An 18827-nucleotide genomic window follows, 5' to 3' on the forward strand; every position below is an offset into this window, starting at 1 on the left:
TGGATGTTACTTGATTTTGAGTGGTGCAACAAGGATATGACTCCTACATACTGAAAGTAAATACATATATTTGGAATGTATAATGTATAGCAGTACAACATGTCATATTAATGTTATGTTTAATCTAAACATCTAAAGCACTTACAAATTTTTAAAAACCACAAGCATATTGATCCCTCTCCAGCATTCACAGCTTCAAAAAAACAGGACATACCTGCTTGCTTTGCAAAGCCCTTTGGAAAAGTCGTAGGAAAGCAGCCAAACTAAAACGGTACATGTTATTAATTTTGGACAAGTCAGAGATAATAAAGTACATCTTGCTGGCACTCTCAGCTAGAGGGAGATAGGCATCCCTCTCCTGTGGATAAAAAGAAAAAAATACTCAGGATCAGTACTCTACTGCCATCTAAGGGTCACTGAATAAATACTTGTTCAACCTAGCAAAAAACCACTCAAATGCATTCTACAACTTCAGAATGTACCATAACCAATTACATTAAAATCAAAGATATTTTGGTTCCTAACATATTTTAAACTCTACTACACTAAAAAATTAATCCACATACAAATATGAATTAACCAAGTTAATTTGTGTTTCTAGAATTACAACACATTTTAATTTAATTTTATTTTATTTGTACTCTTACTATAAGCCCTATATATAGGGCATATAATCCAGGCCTTTACACTAATTCCAGTTTGAAATCTGGCCTAAAACATGTTAGTTCAAAATAACTTTTCTGTTATTTTCATTTTAAACATTTTTTTATTTTAAAAAGATTGTTTCAGTTATGTATTCATTCAAGAAGTGTAAAACAGATAAAGTGTAACAATTAAAAATGCTTTTGGTGCTTGTATATCTGAAAATATCCCTTACTTCAAAGAAAGAAATAAGCACAGCATTATCCTAACACATGTAGATGCATGCATGAAATCTTGGCTCCATTTAAATCAATGGCAAAACTCCCATTGACTTCAGTGGGACCAGGATTTCACCTTTGATTTGTTCATGTCCATCTTTAAACATCAGACACAATAAGTGCTCTCATTTTAGCATTAGACATGTAGCAAAATAGCAAGTATAATAGTACAAAAAATAAGAACCGACCAACTAAAGCGGAAAATAATGTATGTAGGAGATAATCCCTATATATTGCAGGGCTGGTCCATGGACATCAACAGGATTACACAGGAGCAATAATGTTATTTCTGACATTGAAAAAATAATAAAAATAAACATTTTAAGAAAAGACATCACCTGATCAAGAGAAATCTGAAGTTTGTGAGACTCAGCAAGAGATTCTTGGATGAGTGCACTACTTGCTTTGGTCTGATTCAAAGATTCAATCAGATCCTTATTTTCAAGTAGGTTGCCTTGTGATGTTGCAAGAGTCTGAAAAAATTAAAATTAAACTTGAGTAATAAATTAACTCATAAGTTTACACTTCAGGAAACTGTGCAGTGTATAGATGGAATATGATGCTGATACCAATACCAGAATTTATCTTGAGAAATTACTTTTACCTTTGCAGGTGCCTCTAACATGTTTGTTAGTCTTGGAACAGATAAAAAGCATATTAGAGATAAGATGGTCAGTCTGAAAACTGAAGTATTATGTTGGTGCAGCAATAAAACATATGAACAATCTGCAGAAATTCGAGAGGCCCAGGTTAGAGTTGCTAGCTTTTATTGGGCTTATAGAAAAAGATGGCCTCGTAGCCAGAGTCTTATCCACTCTCCCCTAAAAGGCGGATCTGAGACTCAGATGCAGGAATTATTTAACAGCTTTCCTTTTATAATTTTAACCTGCAGTTGGCTGGCTTTTATAATCTTGCAGATTCCAAGGAAGTTTCTACCTAGCTACTTTCTCTGTAAAGACACTCAAGTGTCAACCTCTGTAAGATTTACTCCTCTCTCCCAACTGCAGCTACTGTGATTTACTAGCAACTAAGAAAGTCAGAGCATGAGATTGTGGAACACTTTTGGCAGATTCTGAGAGCACAAGTGCAGTGAGGCTGCATCTACACTGCAAAGCAATAGGGCTTGAACCCTGGGTCCCAGCTTGACTCAGGCTCAGACCCTCCACCCCTGTGAGATCCTGGGAGCCTGGGTCCAAGCCCTGGGTTAGCATGATTTATATGTAGACAGAAGGGGTTAGGCATGAACCCTGAGTTTGAACCCTAAGCTGAAATCTGAGCACCCAATTGGCATGTGTTCCATAGGAATAAGAGGATGGGCCCCTCCAAAGAGCCCATAAAACTCTAGTATATAAAACTGAGGTCACCATGTGCTCAAGAAAACTGATTGAACCCAACAAGAAACTGCAGAATCTTAAGAGCAACTGCTGCACAGAAAGGACTCTCCCCCATCCCAGGGTGAACAGGAAAAGAAGTGGTGAGATTTCATTTCAAAGACTATTTCCCCTTCTATTCTTTAACATAAAAATAACTGTAGGTTATCTTGATAAGTCTACACACACTCTAGTGAGACCTCAAGCAAGCATATATTAGCTTTTAACTCCTTTATATGTCTAAGCAAATTGGCCTAGAGAGACTGAAAACAATAACTGTAAGCAATTGTTTTTAATATTCTAAACGTGTCCACTTTTGGATCAATCTAGTCAAAAAGTACTAACCACAGTGCCTTAAAGACAAGTGAATCATTGAAAGTGTGATCAATGTGTTAAGAATTGAGAATTTCTGATCATAAGTAAATGTAATAAAAAAATCTTGGTAATTTGCATTGTTCCTTGATATAACTGCTGAGCCTCAACTCTAGTCTATGGTAATTGCTTGCAAGACTGTACTGAGTGTGTAATACATGCCTAGAAAATTGGTATTATCTACACATGAGTGGTGAACAGTGGTTGGATACTAATGTGGTTCTGGATGAATTAATATATTGTTGGTTGATTAAGAATAAGCAAGTGTCCTGATTTGAGAAATATTATTCAAGTTAAAAGTTGACCTAAAAGAATCCAGTATTAAAAGTAGCAACACTCCCTGGACTCAATAAAAAGGGGTTATTCTATTAATACTATTCAATTGGCAAACAAAGTTTGTTAGATATCAAATCTAACTAGCAAATTCATAAACTGAACCCCTTTCGGGCTTACAGAGGTAAGTAAATGGACAGTGGAAGGATATTATTTACTTTTTTTAAAGAGAAAGTTACTCACCTTGTGCAGTAATTGAGGTTCTTTGAGATGGTTGTCCCTGTGGGTGCTCCACTTTAGGTGTCTTGGTGCCCTGCACTTCTAATCAAAGATTTGTAGTAGCAGTGCCTTGGTTGGCCACTCATGCGCGGCAGCTGTCTCGCGCCGCCCCGAGTGCCTACCTAGTGTGCACAGCCAATCGTCCCCCGGTTTCTTCTCTATCCATAGGATCAGTGTGAAACTCTGAAGTAGAGGGGAGGGGGGATAGTGGAGCATCCACAGGGACAACCATCTCGAAGAACCTCAGTTACTGCACAAGGTGAGTTACCTTCTCCTCTTCTTTGAGAAAAAGGTGACTGTTGAGCAGTGCCCCTCAGTAGAGGGGAGGGGCTTCAGAGTTGGTTTATGTATGGTGGATAGCACTGAGAGTCCAAACTGAGCATCTGCAGTTGATTGTTGTTCTAAAGCATAGTGTTTAGTAAAGGTATGGGCTGATGCCCAGGTAGCTGCTTTGCAAATGTCCAGTATTAAATGATGGACACATTGTTGAGAAAGGCCACAGATGTCGACATTGCTCTGGTGGAGTTTGTGCATACTCCAGAGGGAGCTGTCAGATAGTGGTTTTGGTAACACAATTGGATACATGTCGATATAGATTTGAATAGTCTTTGTTTGGATATAGTTTGACCCTTTGATCATTCTGTTGTGGAGAAAAAGAGTCTGGATGATTTTCTAAATGTTTTTGTTCTTTCTATATAGAATGCTAGACCTCTGTGGACATCTAACGTCTGAAGGGAGACCTCCCTGCTGTCTGTGTGTGGTTTCGGGAAGAATACACGTAAGTAAATGGGATGATTTAAATGGAACGTTGATGCGACCTTGGATATGAATTTAGGGTGTAGTCACAGAATTACTTTGTCTTTGAGGAATGTGGTGCAAGGTGGGTGTGCCATTAGAGCACCTAGTTCTCCCACCCTTCTTGCTAATGTGATGGCTACTAGGAAGGCCACCTCCATAGATAAGTGTAACAATGAAAAGGTTGCAACTGGTTCAAACAGTTGCCCATGAGAGCATGGAGAACAAGGCTGAGGTCCCACATAGGGGTCAGGTCTCTTAGTGTGGGATAGGTGTTATCTATGCCTTTAAGGAAGCATTTAGTCAATGGATGAGCAAATATGGTGGATCCGTCCACCTTGGTGTGGAAGGAGGTGATGGCAGTCAAATGTACTCTGAGTGAGTTGGTGGATAACCCAGATTTTTTAAGTGCCAGTATATAATCGAGGATTACAGGGTAATGGGGCCAACTATGGAATAATATGGTTGTCTTGGCACCAAGTACAGAATCGGTTCAGCTTATGCGTATACATCTTTCTTGTCATTAGTCTGTGGCTGTTCAGTAGTATGTCTTGTACTTCAGTAGAACATTCCCTCTCGAGCCCTTTCATCCATGGAGTAACCAGGCCTTGAGGTGGAGTATGGCAATGTTGGGGTGACAGATACGTCCCGCATCCTGTGTCAGCAGATGAGGCACTAGGGGATGTGTTCATGCTGGTTTCACTGCCATCTGTCTCAATTATGGAAATCATGTTTGTCTGGCCCATGCTGGTGCAATAAGAATGACCCTGGATTTGTCTTGCCTAATCTTGTGAAGGATGCAACTCAGCAGTGGGATTGGAGGGAAGGCATACAATAGTGGAGCTTCCCATTTCAGAAGGAAGGTGTTGCCCCAGGAGTTGTGCCCCCAATCTGGCCCGGGAGCAGTACTGTGGACACTTGGCATTGTGGGCAGTAACAAATAGGTCTATTGTGGGGAATCCCCATTGTCTGAATATAACTTTGAGGATTCCGGGAAACATCTTCCACTCATGGGTTTGGGAGAAGTCTCTGCTTAGTTGATCCATTGTTGCGTTCTGGTGTCTGAGCAAATAGGATGCCAGAATGCGTATGTTGTTGGTGATGCACCATTGCCAGAGCCGAACTGCTTCTGAACAGAGGAGATAAGATCGACCCCCCTTGGCAGTTTATATAGTATATAGTTGCTAGATTGTCCGTGAGAATCTTGATGGCCTTATTGCGTATTAGAGGAAGAAAGTGCTGGCAAGCATTTTGGACTGCCCTTAACTCCAGTAAGTTTATGTGTGGGATTGGATTCTGCTAGTGACCAGTGACCCTGGATGGTATTGTCATGTAAGTGTGCCCCCCAACCCAGGAGGGAAGTCTCTGTGGTGATGGTCATAGATGGAGCTTTTTATAGGAAGGGGACACCTGAGCATGTCCACCATGTGAGCAAGTCCTTTACTCTGCGGGACATTGTGAGACGTCTGTTTGAGGGAGTGTCTGTGCGGAAAATGGACTATGTGGAGCCAGGCCTGTAAACATCTCATGTGGAGCCTGGCATATTTTACAACAAATGTAGTCGCCATGTGCCCCAAAAGTTTTAAGCACGTTCTGGTGGATGTTTGTCGGACGCCCCTCACTGTTGTAATTAGATTGGTTAAGGTGAGAAAGTGTTGTTGGGGTAATCTCGCTGTCACGTTGAGACAGTTGAGATGTGCCCCTAAAAACTCTCACTGTTGTGTAGGTATCAGGGTGGACTTCTGAAGATTTATTTGTAAGCCCAGGGCCGTAAAAAGGGTTATTGTCATGTGAGTGGCGCTCGTTGCTGCCTGATGCGTTGCTGCCTTTAGAAGGTAGTTATCTAAATAGGAAAGATCATCACTCCCTGCCTGCAGAGGTGAGCAGCCACAATGGCGAGAACTTTGGAAAACACCCTTGGAGCGGTGGACAGGCCAAAAGAAAGCACTCTGTATTGGAAATGTTGTTTCCCTAGGGTGAAGTGCAGAAATCGTCTGTACGCCGGGTGGATGGTAACATGAAAGTAAGAGTCTTGTAGGTTGAGAGCCAAGAGCCAATCTCTTTTCTCCAATGCCGGAATTATTGTGGATAGAGTCACCATTTTGAAACGTTGTGTTCTCACTAACTTGTTGAATTTCCATAAATCCAGGACGGGACTCCACCTTCCAGTTTTTTTTTTCTGAGTGAGAAAATAATGGGAATGAAACCCTCACCCCCTGTGTTGAACTGGTACAGGTTCCATGGCACCTAATTGTAGGTGATGGTTTATTTCCTGTTGTAACAGGTGCTCGTGAGAGGGGTCCCTGAGGAGGGACAGGGAAGGGGAATGAGTAGGTGGGATAGAAATAAAGGGGATGGAGTAACCCTGCTGGATAATTTCCAGAACCCATTTGTCTGTAGTGATGGTCTTCCAGACTGGGTAATATGGTGACAGACGGTCTACAAATGGATTGGAGATAAGATGTAAATCCGGAATTAAGGAATGTGGGGTTCTCGTGTCCTCAACCAACACTTCAAAATGTTTGCCTGGAAGTAGATGGTTTAGACGTGGATGGCTGATCTTGGGGCTGCCGGCATTGGTCATAGTGTCATTGGGGTTGAGTGTATGAGGCAGTGCGGAATCGTGGATTGTAAATTCTGCCCTGTTTCTGTTTATTTGGAGGGACATAAATTCCAAGTGTCTTCAAGGTTGCCTGAGAGTCCTTTAAAGTGTGCAAGGACGCGTCGGTGTTGTCCACAAACAGTTTTTGGCCTCCAAAAGGTAAGTCCTCAACTGGGGCTTGAACTTCCCTTGGAAACCAGGACAGATGTAGCCAGGACGTGCGATGCATGATGACGGATATAGCTATTGAACGTGCTGCCGTGTCTGCAGAATTGAGAGAAGCCTCAAGGGACGTTCTGGCGATGAGGGAACTCTCCACGGTGTTAGCCTTACATTGTTCTCGTTTGTTATCTGGAAGCTGTTCAATAAAAGTTGACATTTGAGAGAATAGGTTGCATGTGTATTTTGCCATTTAGGCCGAGTAGTTGGCTATGCAGAATTGGAGGGTAACTGATGAGTAGGCTTTTCACCTGAAAAGGTCTAACCTTTTCCAGTCCTTGTCATAAGGGATGTTTCTAAATTGATGCTGCTTTCCCCTTTGATTAACTGCTTGTATCATATGAGTTTGAGGTAGGGTAGGTGAATAATAACTCAGTTCCTTTTGTACGGACATAATACTTCTTGTCAGATCTTTTACAAGAAGGTGGGGCTGTGGCAGGTGTCAGACAGATTATTTTTGCCGAATCCATTATGGCTGCATTAATAGGCAATGCAATCTTCACTGATGGGGATACCTGTAGTATGAGTTTGTGCTAGGTCTCTGGTAGCTCTACTAGTGAGATGTCCAGGGATTCAGCTACTTGTTAAAAGAGGTCCTGGAAGGATTTGAAATCATCCCCCAAGGTGAGGGGGATGGAATTATTGTGTCATCTGGCGATGAAGACGAAATGTGGGTGGGTATAAGGGTATCACCCTCAGGCGCATCTTCAGGTTCCTCTACCTCCTCATCCAAAGGAGCTGGTGCAGGAGGTGACGGGGAGCAAGTTGTTCTGGATCTAAGTGCATTGGGGGGGCCTGAGGTTCTGGGCCTTATATAATGCCCCCGGGTCCCAGTATGCCCAGTTGGGTGGAAAGGCCATGGGAGGCGGTACCAATAGTGGAAGCTGCCAGCCTTATGCATCCATAGACATGCGGTGCTGAGAGTGTCCCAGTTTAGGTGAGGAATAGCAAGGAGTGTAGATCTCTGCCTCATCCTCTTCTTCCTCATCGCTGGAGAGAGGAGGAGCTGAGCCGATGGGAGTAGCAACCAGGGTTGGTTCCAGTCTCGCTGGGGTACCTTTGGTGCCGAATAGCAGAGTCCCAGGTGTTGAGGTAACAAGGAGGTCCACCAGTCTGATGAATTATTGTAGCACCGGGAGGATTAACACCAAAGACAGCAGCATGCTCTGGCTGGGAATCAGGGTGAGAGCTGTGGGTCCCGCTGACTTGCTGCATTGTGTAGGGGCAGCAGGTGCTGCCATTGCGCTGCTCGGTGCCAAGGTTCTCTTTGACTCCATCAGTGCCAAGCTGGAAGGCTTGGCTTTAGTGTGCAGAGTGCATGAGAGCTAGCCTGCACCAGGTCTTTAGCCCCTCAGGAAGTCTCAGGACTGGATGTTTCCAGTGCCTCACGGTCCAGTGCTCTCAGTGCCCCGGTACCGGGGCAGATTTTGACTTCGTGATTGCTTTTTTGGAGGCGAATCTTGCAGTGGCAAAGACTGAGACCGTTTATTTGCAGCCTTTTTAGGAGCAAACTCTTTAGTAGTCATTTTGGAGGTAGAACCCCTGTCAGACACTGCCTCTGCCTCTGTTGGCCAGGAGATGTCCTGGACTCGGGTTCAGAGGCTGGTATGAGGGATTTCTCCATCAGGAGTTTTAACTGGAGATCCCTGACCTTCCTCGTCCTAATGGTCAGTTTTTTGCAGTGGGGACACTTCTGAGCAATGTGTGTCTCCCCTAAGCACCGGACACACTGCGCGTGGCCGTCAGAGACCGGTACAGAGAGTCTGCAGGTCAGGCAGCGTTTAAAGCCAGGAGAGCCTGGAATACTTGAGAGGATATTAGTTTTGAAGTAGAAATGGGAATAATCCCATTCTGTCCCTCTTCTTTTTTTCACGGGGAAGGGGAACAACTAGTAATTTTTTTTAATAAGATAAATAAGAAATAGGAGAAATAAAGGAATAAGAAGCTATTAGCTGGGGGGGACCCAAAATAATATCTAATAATAATAATAATATCTAATAATATCTAAAGTTATAAGGGGCGCTGCTGTCGCTCCAACTCAAGCCAAAGGCGGTACAGAAGGAACTGAGGGACGGTTGGCTGCGCAAGCTAGGTAGCCACTTGGAGCAGCATAAAACGGCTGCCACGCATGTGCGGCCAACCGGACCACTATTACTACAAATTGCTGATTACAAACACAGGGCGCCAAGACACTTAACTTGGAGCACCTATAGGGACACTCTGTGACGTTGCACCCCATAATGCTTTATGGAAATATGCTTATGAATGTAAATATGACATGACTGGAATATGTTTTATGCTACATATGCCATGTAACATATCTGCAAAGATTATGATCTACTGAATACATTCATCCTATTTGTATGCATGTATCATTTTTGTATTCAAAGTTATGAATATTGGCTATGTACTTTTAAATAGCCTCAGTGAAGCAGTTGGTCAGCTTCCTGAGAAAAGACTATTCTCAGTAAGTGCCCAATCAAGAAACACTTAAGCCAACAATGAACTTTTGTCTGTATTCAGTTTTCTTACTGTATTAGGCATAGACTTGCGTGTTCTATTTTATTTTGCTTGGTAATTCACTTTGTTCTCTCTGTTACTACTTGGAACCACTTAAATCCTACTTTCTGTATTTAATAAAATCACTTTTTACTTATTATTTAACCCAGAGTATGCATTAATACCTGGAGGGAGGGCGCAAACAGCTGTGCATATCTCTCTATTAGTGTTATAGAGGGCGAACAATTTATGAGTTTACCCTGTATAAGCTTTATACAGGGTAAAACAGATTTATTTGGGGTTTGGACCCCATTGGGAGTTGGGTATCTCAGTGTTAAAGACAGCAACACTTCTTAAGCTGCTTTCAGTTAAGCCTGCAGTTTGTGGGACGTGGTTCTGTGTTTGTAGCCGGCAAGCATGTCTGGCACAACCAGGCAGGGTTCTGGTGTCCCAAGCTGGCAGGGAAGGCAGGGGCAGAAGTAGTCTCAGCACATCAGTTGGCGGTTCCCAAGGAGTTTTCTGTGATCCAACCTGTTACACATTCCTCGAATAAGAATGTCTAATTATCTCTAAATGCATTATTTAATCTCACTATTTCTGGCACACTCTCTAGTCAGACAATACTGCAAAATTTGCCTCTTGCCAGGTAACTTTTTTATTCCCTTCTCCTAGCCCCCATCTGAAATCATAATTCAGACCTCATCACAGAACAAGTGTGACATACTTGCTCTAAGGTTCTAACTTCCCTTCCAAAATTACCTAATTAACAGCTTACAATATATCTGCAACTATACTAATTATGTTAGTATTTACTGCAGTACGAAATTTTAACAAGAAACATGGCTGACTTGCAGTGACATAGTCAACTTATCAATGTTTTCATTCCTATGTCTTTTTGAAAGGTTGACTGCATGTAATGGTACTGTTTAAAAAGTAAGTAATTAATAGGTTCTGTTACTTATCTACACTTTTTATCATCTTTTTTTCCCAAATTGCATTGTAAAAGGCTTCTGCTGACTTTAAAAAAATTCATAGCAGAATTATTCTCATGAATAATAATAATTAGGCAGATTTCCTCAAATCTATCAACAGCTCTAACAATATATCAAGAGAATACCAAAGAATGTAGGGATGTAACAGAATTAGTAGAACTTAAAATCAGTGAATAGAGGGCTGATTCTACTCTCACTGAAGCAAACGGTAAAGCCCCTATTGAATTAATGGTGCAGGATGATACCCAGAATGTCCAATCCAATGTCTCTTAAAAGCAACATAAAGATTTCTTTGACTTTAATAGGCAATGGAGCAGGCTCATATTCAGCAAGCCTAGTACAATAAAAGGCAATATAACCAGACTGTGATCTCCTTACTTCTAATAGTAAGCAGATACTCACAAGAGTACTCCCATTGATTTCAGTAGGATGACTCATACAAGAAACTGCTCACCGGTGGGAGTAAGGAGTTCACAATCTGGCACAAAGCCTTTATGGCTCAAAAGCGAGAGAAAATAAAATTCACTGTTTCCTAAAATGTACTGTACTTAATGAGGCTTATTACACACACACACACAAAAAGACAGTTGCACTGCTTCAAACAAATTGTTGGATGTTTTCACAAATGTATCAACTGTGCTGAAACTTAATCCTCTTCCTTTGAGGTTATCCTTTCCTCTACAGGTGTACTATTGGATTCAGATTAAGCAAACGGTAAAGCCCCTATTGAATTGATGGTGCAGGATGATACCCAGAATGTCCAATCCAATGTCTCTTAAAAGCAACATAAAGATTTCTTTGATTTTAATAGGCAATGGAGCAGGCTCATTCAGCAAGCCTAGTACAATAAAAGGCAATATAACCAGACTGTGATCCCCTTACTTCTAATAGTAAGCAGATACTCACATGAGTACTCCCATTGATTTCATTAGAATCAAAAACCGACAGAATATTTAGAAAACCAACTTCAAAATAACAGAAGGAAAACAGAACACAAAAGAGAAGTATGGCTCATAGGCAATGAGTACCTCTATGCCAGGGATCGGCAACGTTTGGCACGCGGCTCGCCAGGGTAAGCACCCTACCGGGCCGGGGCAGTTTATTTACCTGCTGACGCGGCAGGTTCAGCTGATCGCGGCCCCCACTGGCCGTGGTTCGCTGCCCCAGGCCAATGGGAGCGGCGGGAAGCGGCGCGGGCGAGGGATGTGCTGGCCGCAGCTTCTCGCCGCCCCCATTGGCCCGGGACGGCAAACCGTAGCAAGTGGGGGCCGCGATTGGCCGAACCTGCCGCATCAGCAGGTAAATAAACTGGCCCGGCCCGCTAGGGTGCTTACCCTGGTGAGCCGCGTGCCAAACGTTGCCGACCCCTGCTCTATGCTAAAAGTGAGAATCACATTTTCCTAATTCATTTTCATATTTTAATTTTTTGAGATCTTACACATTTCCTGTATTTATTTTCAGAAGGCACAAAAGTAACACACATCTCTGTCTCTGTACATCCTACTGAATTTTTTTTTTTTTAATTTTTACCATTTCAACATACATATCTTGATTCAGTGGGGTACATATCCTTTGTGACTGTCTCCAGACCTAAAATATGGCAATTTTTCATCACTCAAAATAAGAGAAAAAGAAATAGTATAATCCATATTTTGTAAACTAACAAACATTTTCATTTTTCAACCCACTTCAGTAAGAAGTGGTAGCATGACATATGAATCTCTCCTACATCCAGACACAAAATTCAAGCACTAACTGGATATTTGACCCTAATGTGGCTGTGAAAATCTTGAATGTCCTGAAATGCTACAATTCACCCTGAGTTTACACATTTCCTTTCCCCATCCCTCCAAACAAATTCTTAAGCTCATTATTGCTATTAACAATTTTAGCATCTGGCATTTAAACAGATACCAGTATTAGATCTACTATGTTAATCTGAAATCAGTAGGACATATTTATTTTACCTCCAAAAGAGATTCCTCAAGTTTAGCTAATTGTATCTTCTTGTCCTCTTCTTGTTGCAACAGTTTTGTCTTCTGTTCTTCCAAATCTGGTTTTTCGTGCTGGATAGTTAAAGCTAAAAGCTAAGAGGAAAGCAACATATTCAACAAGAAGGAGAATACTAACCTCAGTAATACGTATGCATCAATTTTGGCCATGTATGTTAGCCAACGTTTTTTAACACATGCTTAAACACTAGACTCTTTAAGTCCAGTATCGTAGTTCTTGTGTATGTAAAATACAGTGATGATAAATAGAGTACATTATGAGAACAGGGGAAAGAATGGGCTTCAAAGGCTACATCTACACTCCAAGCTAGGGGTGTGATTCCCAGCTCGTGTAGATTTACTCGCGCTAGCTCTCTGATTTAGCAAGCTAAAAATAATAGTGTAACTACTGAAGCACAGGGGCAGTGGCAAGGGCTAGTCAGATGAAGTACAAACCCACCAGAATCCCAAGGGTACATATTTGTGGTGGCTAGTCCATACCACTGCTGCTGCTCCTTGTGCTACTGCAACTGCACTACTATTTTTACTGTGCTAGCTCAGATGAGCATGTTTATTTGAGCTGGGAAGCACGCACCTAGCTCATAACATAGACGTAACCAACAAGTAGATCCAATAAGAAATAATGGTAATTTCTTACCTGTGTATCTGGCTTCTTCCAGCAACTTAATGCTAACCCAAACAGTCCTCCTAACAGTTGTTTTCCTGTTTTCAGCAGGCAAAGATGAGTTGTATGTCTGGTTAAGCTAGACATTTAGTGTTTTACCTTTTTCTCCAATGTCAAATTGTATGTTTGTTAGTTTTGAATAAACTAGCTTCCCAATGAGTAATGTTTTGAAATGATGAGGGTTTTTTATTTTCTAATTCCTCCTTTTTCCTAGTGGCCCTCTATTTGTCCCACTTTTCTCTAAATGTCATAGACCAAAGTCTTAGCAGCTCCCAGCAATTTGGTGGAAGACCTAACACATTCAGCCTTTAGGTTTCATTGATCTCTTCTTGACCACAAGGCAAAGTATTTTGAGACCAGCAGTACAGTTTGGCAAGGATAGAAGTCTGGAGAACTGTTTTGCTAAAATTTTAAAAGCACCATGAATGCTCTTACAAATGTAACTAATAATTTAGGGTTTAATCTGATTCAGGTGAAGTCAATGGAAAACTTCCACTTACTTCAGTAGGTGTAAAATAAATGAAAACTGTTACACCTGCCATCTATGATTTGATTGTAAGGTACATTTTAAAAAAAGAGTTACAGTTTTTATTTTAATTTAATTATTTTAATAATTATGTTATTGTTTAAATTTTTATGCTGCATTATATCCCCCTAGTCCTCACAACAAATTGGAGATTGCAGCTATATTCTGTCAATGGGGGCCTCTGCCAGGTCAGAAGTCAAGGTATATCCAGAGATGAATGCAACCCAATGTCTATTAATTATTATTTTATTATAAGAAATGTTAAATGCATACCTGTCCTCTTAAACCACTTCTTGTAGTAGTAAAGTTAACTTCAGTAATAATGGAAGCTGCATCAGGTGGAATAAAGGGATTTGGGTTTCGCGTTGACAGAAATAGGCGGAATTCTTCATTATAGTCAATAATTTTGTCACCTATTTGTACAGCATATCGTGGTCCTATTAAAAATACATACATATTATCCTAAGTTTGATTAGAAAAGTCCAGAATTGTCTGAAAATAAATATCCACCGTGTGAAAAAACTTCAGAACCAAATGTTAGGTTTAGTTTAAAAGAAATAGTCTTATAAAACTAACAAAACCATTTTCATAAATATTATAAAAAATAAATTAAAAGATTTTTATGAGATTAACTTTTCCCTATATTGTTGGAAATAAAAATACAGCAGCATCGTAGAAGTACATTAGAACCAGATACTAAAAAGACTCAGACCAGTCTGCTTTTGGGTGAATACCACCTGGTCCTGGTGATTTATTATTGATTAATTAACAATTTGTACCAAAACCTCCTCTAATGACACCTCAATCTGGAACAGTTCCTCAGATTTGTCACCTAAAAAGAATGGCTCAGGTTTGGGAATTTCCCTCACATCCTCAGCTCTGAAGACCAATGCAAAGAATTCGTTTAGTTTCTCCGCAATGGCCATATCGTCCTTTATTGTTCCTTTAGCATCATGATTGTCCAGTGGCCCCACTGGTTCTTTAGCAGGCTTCCTGTTTCTGATGATTTACAAAAATTCTTGCTATTTCTTTTTGAGTCTTTGGCTAGCTGTTCTTCAAATTCTTTTTTGGCCTTGGCTAGCTTCCTGAATATACTATGAAATGTATATCAGTTTTTATTGCATTTTATCCCATCAGCTCACTGGACCTCATAGCCTGTGGATAACTATTTTCTCGCTCCATCCTCATTTTGATGTTTCTCTTTTTCTTAGTTTTCTAAGAAAATTAAAGAGAAACTGCAATACTAACAATCTAAAAAGCTGATTTCCAGCTCTAAGTTAAGGCACTTCATTTTTGGACTCTGTAAGGGTCAGAGATCCAAACAAAAGCATGTGCTTCAAAGTACGACTAGGAAGTCAACTTAAACTTTAGAATGATTCAATGTGTCTTGTTTTATCCTATTTGAGAGAACTTTAAATATGTTTAAATATTTCCAACACAGATCACACATTACATGAGTAGTGGAAGGTAAACATAAAAGAGCAAAATCCTAACCAACATTCATGTATCTATAAAGCAATAAGTTAAAAATTAGATTCTGTACTACGTACATTGATTTAATTCACAGACATCTAAAACAGCTCTCCCTCAAACTGTCAGGCATTTACCTTGAGCAACAAGATCTTTTCTTAACAGTGGATAAAGAACTGGCTCTACTCCATCCATCTCCTGTAGAATAAGTGTTTTCCCAAATCTCACTGCCAGCTCAAGAGCAGTAATGAAGGTAGCATCCTGTGTAAATAAAAATTAATGCCTATTAAATTATTTAGTTCCTTAATATTAATATATTTCTTAGTCAATTGTGGAAACATTAAATATTGTGCAAAGAATATATCTCTTTAAGGATGCACATCCTAAGATTATTTTGTCAAAAAAACTATTGTAGTTACCCATAATGGTTATACATTAAATATATTTGTCTCTGCATATTCACATTCTAGGAATAGCATGTCCTGCCAAGCAAGTCAATGAAGAATTTAAAGCAGTAAAACTGAAATGCAAGGGACATCAGATCAAGTGATCTGCAACCAAGAGCACAAAACACATCTTCACTTAACTATATTTTGGTACCTCTCTACTACCAGTGTTATGGAGTATATACCCCATGCAGGCCCAGCAACCAAGGGGTTAATTCAGGTACTACAGCCAGACAGGCTTAAGGTGACTGACTTGGAATCCAGTGGAGTGAGCAGGCCTGCCTTCTGCTACCGACCCCTGAGAGATTTAAGAACTGAAGGAGTTTCCAGACCCCCTAAGCACTAGGACCAGCTGACCCAACCAAGTATAAGGGGAAAACCCATATACCCCAGACTCAGGAAACAGGAACTGACTGACTGATCCACCAGATGGAGTGAACTCTGGGGCAATGCTCCATCTGGCCAAAAGCGGTTCTGTTGCATCAATACACCAGCTCACAACCAGGAAACATTATTAATAGTGAAAAGCAGAGAGGGGCTATGCCAATTTGCAGACGCAGTGTATCTGGGAATAACTATTATGTAGTCTTCTTTTCTCCTTTATGAAGTTGCATCTGTGGGTCTCCACTGTAGCAGTCTAGCAGACATAGACACTGTTGAATAGTAGACATACTACATCTATTCAAGAGAATAATCACTGCTCTCCCAAAATGAGCATCTGCTCATGTCTCAGAATAAGAATAATGGAAGAGTGACATGAACCTCACATGCCACCTTTCCAAATTTCATCTTTAAACATATTGTAAAGACAAACTGTAAAGCCTTTACTACTCTAGGAGAATGGACCCTGAGTCCTTCTTGCACACACAATCTGATGAAGCTTAGATAGTTTCTGCCCCAAAATAGCAAGGTCTTTGGTTCTCTCTCCAACACCACAAAGCGGCTTTCAAGTAGACTCTCTGAAGCGTATAGTTGTCAGGATCCTAGCAAGGACAGTCAGGACACAGGGTCAGAGCTGAGTCAAACCAGAGGCTGGGAGTAGTGGAGGAGTTCATAGTCAGGTTCCAGGACAGGGTCGATACCAAGGTTCAGAATCTGAGTCAGGTTTCAGGGTCCGGTTCAAAAGGCGAAGTCCAAATCAAGCCAAGGTCCAAGCCAAGAGCTCAAGAGCAAGGAACAGGAATGGTCATGACAGCTACAGGAGATCCATACTGTTGTCTGGACATTCCTGGAATGCCCATTGGGTTTATATAGGGTGAAGAGCCAATCAGGAGCAATGAGGCTGCTGCCTGTCAGACCCCTTGAGGCAAGACTATCCATGGTTTATGTCCACAGCAGGTCATGAGCAGTGGAGCACATGCTGATTACAGCTGTTGCTGTGTGGCAGCATAGGGATGTTAGCAGCTCTACAGGCTTTGGTTCTAGACCCACAGGGCCTTATAGTAAGTAGTTCTTCATGGTAACAACCAATAGCCTTTTTTACATTTAAGCTACGAAACATGGCTTTATCTGGTAAATCATAAGACTTTGGAAAATCTTTATTAAAGAAGAGATTAATTCCAATTAAAGTCTGAGACTACTTTAGTCAAAAATTTTGGGTGTGGTCCCAAAGTACCTTCTCTCTATTTAAAAAAATAAAAAGAGCATGAGAAAAGTTCATCATATGAACTTGCTGCTATGAAATCATTCTGTGTGGAAGCAATATAAAGCAGGAGATAGGGTAAAGGATCTGGCCCTATAATTTTAAATAATCTGATGTCTCTGCTACTCAAGTCAACCTATCATCACTATTAAAACTGTAAATACCAATAATTTTTATTTTTAAGATTAGCTAGAGCACAAAATTTGTAAAAACAGGTAAACTTTATAATGTTAAAAGTATGTAAAATCTTAATTGCATTTGCCAATTTTACACAATCTTTTGGTACAATATATATAGTTAAAGGACTTCCCAGTAGTTTTAGAAAGAGTGAGCCAGCATATGTAGTTATTTCTTCCGAAAACACTGTATGAAATGATATAATCCCAAGAACCTGGCTAAATCATCAGTGAATACTATCACACTTCCCCTCAACCCACACTATGGGTCCTGGGGCCAGCAGGGCTCAGCCAGAATTAAAGATCTAGGATTAAGAGTAAATACTGGACCTGTTGGTTAATAACTTCCAAGCGAGATTCTTTCAAATGTGTCTTCAACCATTCTGTAGCCCTTGAAGAAGGATCTATTAAAAAGGGACAAATTCGACTCTGGAAAAAAAAGAATTGTTATATGCTACCATCTGGTTTTAGGAAGAAAATATGAAACTAACAAATTTCTTCATTTCCTAAAAATATAAATAACACTGAAGAGTTAAAAATTTCAACAACTGTTATTATTACTGAACTGCTTGATCAAAGGAGGCAGCCCTCTAACAGAACCACAGCGACTGATTCTGGCAGGAAAAAGACTAATATTCTGTAATACAATTATATTCCCAGATGTTGGATCCACTGAAATTGGACACATCTGCTCCATCTCTCTCTGCACTATTACTATATTGTCATCTACATCCACTACTACCACCACTTTGTGCCTTGTTAGAAGTATAATAAATAATAATAATAATTAATGGAGATATCCCATCTCCTAGAACTGGAAGGGACCTTGAAAAGTCATTGAGTCCAGCCTCCTGCCTTCACTAGCAGGACCAAGTACTGATTTTGCCCCAGATCCCTAAGTGGCCCCCTCAAGGATTGAACTCACAACCCTGGGTTTAGCAGGCCAATGCTCAAACCACTGAGCTATCCCTTCCCCCCACTGTTGAGGAGTATGTCTTCTCCTTTCAGCCCCGCAGTTTTCTCCTCCCTCTGACAAAAATATAGCACTTTTCATCTGTACATCTGAAGGCACTTTAGGAGTATTATTATGGTCATTTTACAGACAAGGAAGTAGGTAAAGATAGTAGTTTGCCTATAGTCACAAAGAAAATCAGTGTCATAATCCTGAAGACATTATTATGTGTAGTATTCTTTATTATAATTAGTACCACTAGGGCACCATCACATTATAACCTTCATATTAATGATGTGGTAGGCTTTCCTTTTAATAAAAACTCATTTAAGTAATAGCTGTTGCCCCAACGGAAAACCATACTTCATTATCTGTATAAGGATGGTATCAAGCTGTGTTAGCTATTAGTAAGCTGGAATGTATATTATGACTAGGTCTGCCATGCTAGAAGGCTGCAAACAAATGTATGGGATATATTCCAAACACTGAAATTTTCACCCTTGCTACACTGTCTTATACTTAAGTGTTCAACACCTTAATTGCTGGTCATTTCCTAAGAATACAGTGACCATTCAAAGAGTGGTATTGTGCTAAGTGGAAGGAGAATTTGTGGCTGAG

The 18827-nt window shown here is 40.6% G+C and overlaps 1 protein-coding gene across 3 annotated transcripts in view; it reads right to left on the reverse strand.

Moving 5' to 3' along the window:
* The window catches only part of DYNC2H1 (dynein cytoplasmic 2 heavy chain 1), a 418528-nt gene that overhangs the window by 220351 nt on the left and 179350 nt on the right, over window positions 1–18827 (reverse strand). For all 3 annotated transcript variants that reach the window (XM_024099590.3, XM_024099589.3, XM_024099588.3), the window contains 6 exons: window positions 17588–17686; window positions 15131–15254; window positions 13797–13960; window positions 12289–12408; window positions 1259–1393; window positions 215–358 (listed from right to left, as the gene is read on the reverse strand). In XM_024099590.3, coding sequence (XP_023955358.2) covers window positions 215–358; window positions 1259–1393; window positions 12289–12408; window positions 13797–13960; window positions 15131–15254; window positions 17588–17686 — 786 coding nt within the window. The remainder of the gene's footprint in view (window positions 1–214; window positions 359–1258; window positions 1394–12288; window positions 12409–13796; window positions 13961–15130; window positions 15255–17587; window positions 17687–18827) is intronic.

The sequence above is a fragment of the Chrysemys picta genome, chromosome 1 (assembly GCF_011386835.1).
Source record: "Chrysemys picta bellii isolate R12L10 chromosome 1, ASM1138683v2, whole genome shotgun sequence".
NCBI classification, from domain to species: Eukaryota; Metazoa; Chordata; order Testudines; family Emydidae; genus Chrysemys; species Chrysemys picta.